Genomic DNA, 13,429 nt, shown 5'->3' on the forward strand with positions numbered 1-13,429 from the left:
GTGCACTGATCTTCTTCCAGAGCTGAAGTTTAATTTTTCTCAGCGTTGCCTGTGTTTCTAACATATTCCAAATCTGAGTTAAGATAAGGAAGCAAATTAAGTTATATACTATTTCTTCATGTTCATACTGTTCAGGGGGCAGTCTCAGGCATAAAACAGGTACCACTTCACGGAGGTTCACAAAGTCCCAACTGTAAACTTCAGAAATCTGCTCATGTCCTCTGTGTACAAACCATGGACAAGTTAAATTAAGGATGTTGAACTGAAAATCTGACCTTCAGCCATTGTGTCCTTCCCCTTGAAACCTCTTTGTATTTCCTTTTGTTTAAGCCTTAGGCAGAGGTCTACAAAGTTGGTCCTGGAGGGTGGCAGTAGCTGCAGACTTTTGTTCCAACCCAATTTCTTGAGCTTCACTTTAGTTGTGTGGCTCGGAAACATTCCCACTCTTATTTGCTTATTTCAGTCTTAAAAAGCTGCAATTACTGTTTCTAATGCTGTCTTATTAGTAATAAGATGCAAATGACAAAGGAACCAGCAGTTCCCCATCTAACTTGTTTCCATTTACACCTATGTGTATTCATCATGAAGTATCTGATTTAATAACATATTTGGAAACTGAAGAGAAGAAAGTGAAGGACTGAGAATTACTAATCCACTTCAGCTCACAAATCATTTGGATGATATCCTTGGAAAAGCATAAAATCTACAATATAAGAATTACATGACATGGCAGAATGAAAGCACCAGGAAGCCATAAAATTAAGATCTCTTATTGGCAAGGACTAAGCAAAAAGGTTGACTGACTGGCTTTACAGACCCCTGATTTAGACAAACCATGAAGTTCCCTTTTTCTTTTTTTGAGAAGCTGTGTAATTTGAATAGATTTCTGCTTATAACTTAAGCTGTGTATAAATGTGTCTTTCAGTGCAAACCCCGAGCATGATGACACTCTACCAGATAACAACCTCCATCTGCACATGCCGTTGATCCATGAAGTGGACACCACCATCACGGGGTATGTAGGATGCTGTCTTTTGATGCATGACTTCTTGTAGTCTCATAGTGTTATATGCATTTATCTTACAGTATACTACTGTTTCATAGAATTTTCCCCCATGACCCCTTTTTAGAGCTACTGTTGTGATATTCATGAATGTGGAATGTTCTATCAAAATATGTTTAAACAAAGTGTCAAATGCCTGTGTGTCTGAGATCTTTCCGGTAACTTGTCTGAGTCCAAGTGTCCATGGAAATCATAGAGTGACATGGTCAGTCAAAAAGAAAATCAATAAATAAGCCAGTGATAAATTAGCTAATCAAGCAATGCAATAGTCAGTCCGCTAATCACTCAAAGTCACCTTACAACTAATCAATAAAATAATCAATTAATAGGTAAATAAGCAATCAGTAGGTAAACCAGGTTATCAACAGAGCAACCAGTAGTTAAACTAATCATTTGGAGACTCAGTAAGTAAGTAAATAATCAGTCTTCAGTCTGGATTATTTAGGAAAACACAAAACAAAAGAAACCAAAGGCTTTGCTGTTGTGAGTGTCAACAAGTTTTCATGAAAGGCTGGCTGACTGAAGGAGAGACGTAGCCATCTGCTGCCTGATCAATGGAAAGTCTAGAGAGGCATGTACACTGTCCAGGCAGGGGACAAGCTAGAATGCCCTGTAGCCTCTTCCTATCAGCCATACGGGACATTCAGGTTTTCTCATTTAACATAAAGCATACTTCTCAAACACACTTAATCCAGTTCAGAGTCTTGTAGGCCAGATCCCTATCATCAGGGCAGGAAACAATGTTGGATAGGATGCTAGTCCTTCCACAGCTAATGCATGCACATCCTTACAGTCAGGTTAGTTTGAAGTAACCAATTATAATAACCAGTATGCTTTAATGGATGGGGGAGACAAAAATGGAGTACCCATAGGATAACTCATAGAGACATGGCAAGAATGTGCATACTCTACACAGATACTAAACAAATTCAGGATTATGGATACAGGAAGCAGCTAATCGTTTTCCATTTGAACTTACCTTTAGTAACATTTGTCCACTTGATTGCAAAAATAAGATGCATAACTAGAAACCATTGTGTTTGCAGTTCCAGAAGTGTAGAATTTGGTGGCAGAGCGGTTACTAATGTTGGTGACTTCAACCAGTAGGAACTTTGGATGCAACTAACATCTATCATCATGTTCCATTTGTGAATACAACAATTTGGGCCTGTTCTATCCAAAATGTTAATGACCTTAAATCTATCCATGCGACTTCCAGCGGCAAAGGCATGGATCCCAGTCAGTAGCAACTGGGCCGATGGATGACTCTAATTTGACCGATTAAGAGTGAATGTGAATGTGTTCTTGAGTTTGATCTCCTATCAGGAGGGGCCTGGTCCTCCAACTAATGACTCTTTGCAAACTCGTATTGGAATGATGGAACTCTGGAAAATAAAATGATACCATAAACTAATATTTTCATATCTGAGTAATGCAATTCACTGGTGCGGATGGCTAGAATTGTGGCACAAGGCAGAGACCAGCCCTGGATGGAGTACCAGTGAGTTTTAGGGTTCACCCACACAAACATTGACTTTCACATGCACTTTTATGGGGTCATGCACAAATCTCTGGGAGAAGACACCAGTACTGTGACAAAAGTTCATGCAAATTAAAACATAGACTTCATGGAGCTTAAAATATTTAATTGAGGAGTCGTAAAGGATTGACAACACCACAATAATCATTGAGTTTTGCGTGTATGTTACATTTAATCCAGTCTGACATACAGACTTTATTTCCTTATGAACAAGGGTTCAATAGAGTGACTATCACAATAACCGGTAGTTTTGCCCAACGTACATGCGGTAGCAGTAATTCAGTTATTCAACAAGCCATTAACCTTATTCATGTGTGATTAAACATCTCTTTGTGATACTAAGTAAATACAAAGAAATAGCATTCATTGTTCCAAACCAGAAGAGAGTTACTACAATTGTGGAATTCGACCACAAACAAAAAGAGCAAATTCTCAACTCATGAAAGCAGAGAACTTCATAGTTATCAGAGAGCTAGCATGGATGACAGATGGGACACTTGTAAATCAGCCAGAAATGAACAAAGAGGTCAACATTTAAAGAAAGTTATTATTAATTATATTATATAATATATGGTTATCAGCTCCTGCATACACAGAGCCCAGCTGTACAACCTAAGACAAAATTACAGTAAACCTGATTAATTATATTATATAATATTTTATATTATACTAGGCTGACCCGCTTTTTAAGGCGACCGACTTTTAAGTTGACCGCTTCTTAAGGCAATTCAATACTGTATGTAGATCAATTTGGTATTTTATACAAACTCATTAATTTGGTTATATTGCATTTGAGCGGTATTACTTTAATACTCGTAGTTTCTGTTATTTTTGTGATGAAATTTAAAAAATTTTTTTATATTGAGATCGCCCTTTTGAACCCCCCTGATATTTACTACGCTGTGAGGCATTTGTACTCCATCAACATTAATTATTTCCAGAGACATAATTTTGTCTATTTTTCCAGTGCATCGTGCACAAAAGCAAGGGAACGATGGGAGCACCAGAACTCTGCTCACATCATGTGGCTTCGTACCGCAAGCTGCAAGTAGTAAGTCTGTGATAAGTGGAATATCGGTACGCTTTCCACTCACGGGACGGAAGGACAATCCCGACCGCTTTTATATAGTAAGAAAGAAGAAGAAGATATCGCACAGTCTGGAGTAGAAAATCATCTTTTACCTGGAAAAACGAAACTACAAATCCCATCGTGCATTGCAAAATGGACGGGCCGTGTGTGAAACGCTGCACCTGCGTAGCACTCACGGGATGGAAGGACAATCCTGACTGCTTTTATATAGAAGGATAACATTTGCCTCCTTACCTTAGACCATCATACAAATACTGTATACACTGGCGACTTTAAGTACTTCAGCTAGTAATTTGATAAGAATGCTATTATGATGGTAGTAATAATATTGAAGTTGTTGCTAATGACACCACAGTAGCACACCTAATATTTATTATCATAATTGTGCAGCTTTTATTATCAATGGTGGTTATTCAGTGAACTGAATCCCTGGAGCCAAGCCACACGTTACCTGTCACTTAAATACTATTACACATTTCATCAATAACACATTATGGGTGACACAGTGGCGCAGTGGATAGCGCTGCTGCCTCGCAGTTAGGAGACCCCGGTTTGCTTCCCGGGTTCTCCCTGTGTCTGCGTGGGTTTCCTCCGGTTTCCTCCCACAGTCTAAAGACATGCAGGTTAGGTGGATTGACGATCCTAAATTGGCCCTAGTGTGTGCCTTGTGGTGGGCTGGCGCCCTGCCTGGGGTTTGTTTTCTGCCTTGCACCCTGTGTTAGCTGGGATTAGATCCAGCAGCTAGGATATAGTGGGATGGATGAATGAACACATTATAATAACAATGGGTGATGTTAATGATTATAATAACATTAATGATGTTACACAATGGACAGTACTTCACAGTTCCAGACAACTAGGTTCGGTTTTCTTCCTGATCACTATCTATTTGAAGGGTTAAAATTCTTCAGAATATTGTGCGTGTTAGATTAGGGTGCCCACAAATCAAGTCTTTATCATCTAATCAACCAATGAATAATTGAAGCAAACCAGTAAACCAGTCAGCCTTCAGTCAGTTGTTAACAGAGCAACCAGTCAGTACAAACATCCCGACAATCAGTCACCTACTTAAATATCCTATCACAGCAAGAGTCAGTCAGTCATAAATAAATGGAACACATTTTTGCCCATCCAATCAAACAATCGATAAATCGCTCAGTTAGCCAGTAGTCGCCGGTGTGAGAGGACTGAATGCTCCAAATGGCCTTTCGGAAAGGCAGCCCCTCCAGATAATCAGATGCACATGCTAAATGCTAGCTGGGTGGCAGTCACCCTCTGGGAATGTGGACTTCGGTAAACTCTGCAGTAAGCCAGGAAGTAAAACATCTAAATAAAAAAAAAGAGTTTGTTTAATTTTCAGTATGAAATGAAAGGGTTAGCATTAAGTAAAACATAGGAATTTGTTTTTCTCTGATTTTTTGTAGCAACTGTCTCCCTGACATTACGTTTTATATAGTTGCACTGGATGTTTTTTATATATTTGTTTATTTTTTATAGAGCTTTCATGAAACCCCACTTCTGAGTGTTTCTCAGGCTCACTTAGCTCTTTCAAATATAAACAGTGTGTTGACCAACCAGAGTTGTACTTTCCAAGCCAAAATTCATTCTCAGCAATTGGAAAATAATTAAAATCCCAGGCAGCTTCAATATGTAGCCACTGAATGAGAAGCGTACTTATTTTTTCATTTTACATCAAGCTGACGTTGTAAATTGCTATTTGGTTGATGCATTGGGCAGAGGGCCAGCACTTTCTTAAAGAGATGGTTTATTCAACCCAAGATTGTCCAATGTATTTTGTTTTCATCCATGCACAAAGTTGCACATATGGCCCTTGGTACTTACACATTTATTCTAATTCTATAATGTTTTTTTAATTATGAAAAACTGACTCTTCAATGTCAACTCTTCAAGTTTGCCATTTGCTTTTTTGTGGAATTATTCTTTTTCAATGAAGTATGGAGTATGACATGCCAACTTCCTATACCTCCTACTGACACCCCCTAATTCTTCCCACTTGCTTAAAGACATGGTGTTCTCTTTGCCTCCTTCCATTTGTCTATTGAGGACATGTCATGTCTACATCAATGGATTTTTCCCCATTTTTGCTGACTTCCCACAGAATTTGCGGCACCCCTTGCTGCATCTACAGATGACCCTCCAGTTCCTAGTAACTGACTACCAAGGTGCTGTGTTTGAATTGTATAGATTATGGCAAAAAGAAAACTGTTTGATCTGATTGTGGAATAGGCTAATCCTTAAAGTATACCTCCATCCATCTGCTCAAAAATGACTTAATGTGAGACTTAAGAGTCAGAAATAAAGAAAAACAGCAGCTCATCTAGCACGTGAAGAGAACATAAGTTGTAAAAGGATTACATGCTGCCTTATGGTTAAAGTATAAGCTCTGGATTTTTCAAGTCAAAGTTGTTTCTTTACCATAATCGTATATATATATATATATATATATATATATATATATATATATATATATATATATATATATATATATATATATATATATATATATATATATATATATATATATATATAACAGATGCACTAGAGGGGCAACAATGAGATGGCCCCCAAAACAGGAATGGTTTAACAGGTGGAGGCCACTGACATTTTTCCCTCCTCATCTTTTCTGACTGTTTCTTCACTAGTTTTGCATTTGGCTACAGTCAGTGTCACTACTGGTAGCATGAGGCAATACCTGGACCCTACAGAGGTTGCACAGGTAGTCCAACTTCTCCAAGATGGCACATCAATACGTGTCATTGCCAGAAGGTTTGCTGTGTCTCCCTGCACAGTCTCAAGGGCATGGAGGAGATTCTAGGAGACAAGCAGTTACTTTAGGAGAGCTGGAGAGGGCCATAGAAGGTCCATAACCCATCAGCAGGACCAGTATCTGCTCCTTTGGGCAAGGAGGAACAGGATGAGCACTGCCAGAGCCCTACAAAATGACCTCCAGTAGGCCACTGGTGTGAATGTCTCTGACCAAACAATCAGAAAGACTTCATGAGGGTGACCCAAGGGCCCCATGTCCTCTAATGGGCCCTGAGCTCACTGCCCAGCAGCATGCAGCTCAATTGGCATTCGCCATAGAATAGGAGAATTGGCAGATGCACCAGTGGTGCCCTTTGCTTTTTACAGATGAGAGCAGGTTCACCCTGAGCACGTGACAGAAGTGAAAGGGTCTGGAGAAGCCATGGAGAACATTATGCTGCCTGTAACATCATTCAGCATGAGCAGTTTGGTGGTGGGTTAATGATTGTCTGGGGAGGCATATCCATGGAGGGTCACACAGACCGCTACAGGCTTGACAAAGGCACCTTGGCTGCCATTAGGTATCAGGATGAAATCCTTGGACCCATTGTCAGACCCTATGCTGGTACAGTGGCTCCTGGTGCACGACAATTCCTGGCCTCATGTGGTGAGAGTATGCAGGCAGTTCCTGGAGGATGAAGGAATTGATACCATTGACTGGCCACCACACTTTCCTGACCTAAATCCAATAGAACACCTCTGGGACATTATGTTTTGGTCCATCCAATGCCACCAGGTTGCACCTCAGACTGTCCAGGAGCTCAGTGATGCCCTGGTCCAGATCTGGGAGGAGATCCCCACAACACCATCTGTCATCTCATTAGAAGCATGCACTGATGTTGTCAGGCATGTATACAAGAACACAGGGGCCATACAAAGTGCTGCACAATTTTGAGTTGCTGCAATTAAATTTTGGCAAAATGGACTAGCCTGCCACATAATTTTTCACTCTGATTTTTGGGGCGTCTTTGAATTCAGGGCTCTGTAGGTTGATCATTTTCATTTCCATCAAATGATGTGGCATCCTTTCGTTCCTAACACATTACCCAGTCTATATCAGTATAAATATCCAGGAGGATTTCTTTTTCCCATTGAGATCTGATGTGTTTTCAAAGTGTTCCTTTAATTTTTTGAGCAGTTTATATATATATATATATATATATATATATATATATATATATATATATATATATATTGTGAAATGATTAGACTTGACACACTTAAAAAGGTTTGGGGCAGCCACCTGTATATTATCTCTGGCTGTAATGGGTTTTGAGAGTAAGACAGTAGTGTCTTTGATGGAGTCCAAACAAAAACTGATGAATAGTTGTTAAGACGACGGCTTTAAATGCCAAGACCGGAAGTGATGTGTGGGATCCGGAAGTGACCTCCTTCTGATATCACAACCCGGAAGTGACGTTCTTCTAGGTGCCATGACGTCTTTAGGGATGAGTCAGACAGGTTATCCCATGTTTGATCTGTAGAGATAACAGAAGAAGGGTTAGTGCACCCTGTTACCCCCTGGCCTGGCATGGAATTACCCTCACTTGGTCTATACAGCTTTCTCGTACTTGCACGTGTGTGACTATATATCACATATATATATATATATATATATATATATATATATATATATATATATATATATATATATATATATATATATATATATATATATATATATATATATATATATATATATATATATATATATCCATCCATCCATTTTCCAACCCGCTGAATCCGAATACAGGGTCACGGGGGTCTGCTGGAGCCAATCCCAGCCAACACAGGGCACAAGGCAGGAACCAATCCTGGGCAGGGTGCCAACCCACCGCAGTATATATATATATATGTATGTATATATATATGATGAGATTGAGCATTCAAAACTTTTATTTATTCTGCAGACAGTTGGATTAAGTCCTGTGGCACTGAGAATCTAGTGTAGATACTACCAGTAGGTCAAGTCTGGGTTCAGCAGCTGGCTGTGGAGTGACCCAGACCACGACAGGTACTTTCAATGTAAGAGGCTCATGATAGGCCACAAGGCTGGCAAATATTTAATAGGTACAAAGCAGGAGACAGGCTTGACAAGAGAGTCCCTCACTGGTAAGAAAGAAAGCCAACAAGAAACCAGTACATAGGAGTCTGACCCCAGTATATAAGCAGTGTCCCAGGAAAGAACTATTCCAAAGCATGAGGATAAGTGCAGTGCCATGGATGACTATTTTTTCATGCCAGTAAATAAAACTTGTAACTTTAAGAGGGGGGATGCTGGAACTGTACTTTGTGGTAAAAGGCAGACGGCCATGTAAAAGTTTGTTGACCCTGGTCTTTTTGATAGAGTTCAGCAGTTATGAATTAAGCTAACTATGAATGACCAGAGGGCGTTGTTCTTGGTGGTCTCAGAAATCAATCAGGATTCTCCATGCTCTGAAAGTGTCCCCAGAAAAAGAGTCACAGCATTCCTAAGCCAAGAACTGGTAGTGAAGCCCAATTTGGCAAGAAATGAATGGAAAATTCTTAGAGTAGCCATGCCCTGCAGTCAGATAACTTTCAACAATATGACAAAGCTTCCAAGACATTTATGTTTTAGCTGTTTTTATTAGTTATTATGTCGTGCTAAGTATGGACCAGCTGATCATTTTTACATACTTTACCCCAATCCACCAGCTACACGCACAGAGAGGCACTTCCATTCTTAAAATCATCTTGTAAACCCATGATGTCATGATGGTAGTCTCCAGCACATTAAGGGGAAGGCGTCTCATACTAGTGGCTTTAGTGATCCTTTTTTCTGGATCAGTAAGAGACCAGTGAGGAGCCTCCATTTTTCCTCCATTTTTTTTCTGCAATTCAGCCTTCACATGAAGATTTAGAAACACATTGAATGCACCTTCCTAAAGGCACATCAATCTTATTCCTTTTGTAAATCATGTAACCAATAATGGCTACAGCCAGAAGCAACAATCCTACTTATATTCAAATATCCCAAGCCATTATCAATTAGACAAATATTCACAGAACAATGAAGTCTTCAAACACTGCTTAAACACATTGAGCGAGTCAATAGTCTGAATGGAGGTAGGCAGTTCATTCCATGAGCTAGAAACTACACATGGAAAGAGTCTGGATTGAGACTTGATGCCATGTAGATGTGGTATCATCAACTGTTGTTCATTAGCAGACCTGAGTGGATGAGAAAGGTGCTTTGGACCTTTGAGTTCTGACCCACTGACTACACTGCAGACAACCAGCCAAAGTTTGAACTTATGGTGTGCTGTTCGGAAGACGGCCCGGACACAGACAGGCGGACATCGTTTTTAAGCACCCACACGCATTTATTTACAGTATATCACAATAATTGCAGCACACAACCCCAAAACTCCCCCAAAGTCCAAGCCTCTTCACTATGCCTCTCTTTGTCCCTGACCGCCTCCACTCCTCTCCTCCCGAGCTCTGTCCTCTTCCACCCGACTCCAGCCATCGAATGGAGGGAGGTGGCCCCTTTTATCCCCACCCGGATGTGCTCCAGCCGCCTCCCGATAATCTTCCGCCAGCACTCCCCAGTGCGGCGAAAGTACCGGCTGCACACCCGGAAATACTCCGGGTGTCCCTGGTCTTCTTCCCCCCAACACTTCCGGGTGTGATGGAAGTGCTGAGGGCCAGGGCTCCTCAGGCATTGGGGCGCCCCCTGGCTGTGACCACGGGCCCCTGGTTGAGCTTCCAAGCTCAGTTCCCATGGACCCCAAAGCCACCAGGGCGGTCGCCCCCACGTGGTCTGGGGGAGGCGTAAGCCCTCCTCCGGTCCTCCTGGGCATCCCTGCTGGGTACCACCCCCAGCCTCCTGTGACAGCTGCTACAAGGATCCAGGGAAGTGAACTGAAAAGAACAGTGACATGTAGCCATCTTGGCTAGTTGAAATCAAGATGTGCCACCGTATTTTGAATCATCTGCAGTGGCTTGGTGGCATATGCATGTACCCCTGAAAGTAAAGAGTTTCAGTAGTCCATATAGGACAAGTCTAATGCCTGGACCAGAAGTTGTACTGTAGACACATTCAATTACACCTTGATTTTGCAGATATTGAGTGATTCTGCTTGAATGAAAGATGACTGCAACGAGGTCAATGAATGATAAGTAGCCTTTGATCATCATTTGTGTACTGACTTGGTAGGTGCTAGTGATAATGAACAAGACTCTATAGAGATGTGGCTCCATCTTTGCCATGTTGTGCTGAAAATGGTATTCCTCCACCCAAGTTAAGACAGTTAAGACAAGTAAGTCAGTAAGACAAGCTGAGCGTCTAGCTGAGACTGTTTTGTCCTCTGGTGGGAATGACAGGTTCAGCATTCAGGTATTGACTCAAGCCTAGTGGCACATCCATCCAAGCATCTAAAGAGGGTGTAGTGTAGGCTGTAGGTAGCATTTTAGAATGTCCCACACATGCTGTATTACAGAAGAATGCTGAGGACATTTTTGGCATTCATGTGAGGTAGCAGACTTTTGGCATGAAAGATTCTATAAACGATGACAGGATCTCCTTGACACATCACTGAACACTTGGGGTGCCTCTAACTAGCAGAAGAGGTAACCAGTTATCATAGCCTTAACCTGGTTTCTGATCTTTTTGAAGCTTGCATTTTGAGAATGTTTCCCAGATTGCACTGTGTTTATGCTGTCTCTTTGCACAACGCTAGTAGAACTGGACCTTTAAAGCTAACAGTTTATGGCAGTCCAAGCTGCTTGAGCTTGTCACAAGTGAAGATGCAGTAGCAGATATTGTTATGGCTACTGGAGACCCATTCATCCAAGTCATTTGTTTATTGTCTGAGGCATTACACTGAGATACTGTATGTAGTACATCTCTAGAGATGATGGAAAGTGTTGACTATGGAAGATGTGACGGTAATGTAGGAAGTTATGTTTTTTGTTTCAGCAAACCAGAATCTTCTGATGGATGTCATTGTTCCACAGGCATGCATGTGTGGCGATCATGTGTCGCATTGTGTTGTCTGAGCATCTAGTCAATGATGTCAATGCTTATCTCTTGGTACAAATGACAAAAATGTTACTGAAACACCTGGTAGTTGAGTCATGGCAACTGGACTTCTTTCTTGTTAGGTAGATACATTTCACTGCTCATCCAAGCAGCTTCATCAGTCTGAGGAATGTTGTTAGAGACCACAATTTTATCCTCCAGGTTAATTTCACAGACCGTCTTCAATTTATCATGCTGCCCTTTCATCCATCCCTAGGAAAGTCAGGCCCAATTCACACCTCCACCAAGTGGACCACTCTTAACGACCCACTCTATGGGGGTAGGAGGGGCTGTCAAAAATGTGATGGTTATATCTACCTATCCCTCTCGCTTCCTTTGTTTTACTCAACGAGCCTAATCAGGGCAGGTGTGAAGTGAAACTAACCTGGAGGATAAAATTGTGGTCTCTAACAACATTCCTCAGACTGGCGAAGCTGCTTGGATGAGCAGTGAAACGTATCTACCTAACAAGAAAGAAGTCCAGTTGCCACGACTCAACTACCAGATAATTTCACCTGGATGACTGAGAATCTTCACAGACATGTTACTGAAGCACCTATTTTGCACTCTAGCCTCAGTATACTGTACATTGCCTTATTGTGGAATCTGCAATCTGTTCTTAATACCACCTCAACCTCCGTTTCTGTGTGCAGCAATTTTTTTCATAAATTCTGTGCTGCTTAACTCCTTTTTTGTCTGTTAAAAATGGGATCACCAAATCTCTGACGTTTACTGTGAAACATGCAGAAAATATCCAATTAGCCAAGAAGTTATTAAGCATCCAAAACAAAATAATGAGTTAATGTGCAGTCTTGTGCCTTGAGGTTTGTTTCATTTTTGTTTGGTGCTCTAAAAATAGAAAGGAAGTTTTTTTCATTTGCCTGCATTTTACTCCCACCAGACTTATGTGTTTTTGGCCTTAGCTGAAATAGGAACAGAATGTGCTGATGAGAACTTAAGTTACCTGTGTTTCTGTCATTCGACTATGTCATCTTGTTTGACGAAGGGTGATTTACTGCTTCTGGTTTTATCACAGTTAGGCCTCTGTTCACGTTCAAGTAAATAGTAACTTACTTTAAAGTACAACTCTACCATTGCTATGCAGTTTTTACAGTGCCATAAAGATTTTGGACAGGAAAAGAAGCTGGAAGAAATTCTCCGACTATGGGGATAATACTCAGACATTTTTGTAAAGCTTAATAACTTGAGCTTCATTCCACCAGACAACTGAAATACGGGCTGGCAAATAGACTAAGTCTTAATAGGAGATTAGCAGTAATGTGAGCCACGGCTTTCATTACAGGCTTGTGTCGATTGAGGAGAAGACTCAGAATGATATGGTTGATAATCAAAAATAGAAAAGAAATAAAGCAAACCATTTTAAGTAAGTGAGATTGCTTCCAGTAGTTGTCATATTTTTTTCTTCTGACTCAGTAAAATGGTAGGTTGTTGAATACTCCAAAAGACACACAAGCATCTGTTGGCCAACCTTGGTTTTTCAAGTTTAGGATGCTGACGAGTCAAAGCCTGTCCAAGCAACTAGCAAACATTTAGCAGATGTTAAACCTGGACAGAATTCTAGGCCATGCCAGCATCATACATTAATATCCTAAGATTTACATTTTTTCTCAAAAAAACGTGAAAAGCGTTGCATTTTCTGGCTTGAAAAATTATGTTTTTATTAAATCTCTTCTTTCTACTGTAAAACATGCAAAACATTCAAAGTACAAAGTCAGAAATCTTTGAATGGGAAAACTGCTTAGGTGTACAGTTATTGACCGACACAGTCCAGCATAACGGTTCATCTCAACAACAATTCTTTTGATTACGTCATCATCAAGAAATAACTTCAGGTAAATAAGTGGA

At 40.6% G+C, this 13,429-nt stretch overlaps 1 protein-coding gene across 1 annotated transcript in view; it reads left to right on the forward strand.

The window, feature by feature from the left end:
* Positions 1-13,429, forward strand: part of itga9 (integrin, alpha 9) — a 336,927-nt gene that overhangs the window by 266,400 nt on the left and 57,098 nt on the right. Inside the window, exon 21 of the mRNA XM_039736193.1 lies at positions 926-1,015. Within this exon, the coding sequence (XP_039592127.1) occupies positions 926-1,015 (90 nt within the window). The remainder of the gene's footprint in view (positions 1-925; positions 1,016-13,429) is intronic.

Source organism: Polypterus senegalus, chromosome 15 (assembly GCF_016835505.1).
Source record: "Polypterus senegalus isolate Bchr_013 chromosome 15, ASM1683550v1, whole genome shotgun sequence".
Classification (NCBI taxonomy): domain Eukaryota; kingdom Metazoa; phylum Chordata; class Cladistia; order Polypteriformes; family Polypteridae; genus Polypterus; species Polypterus senegalus.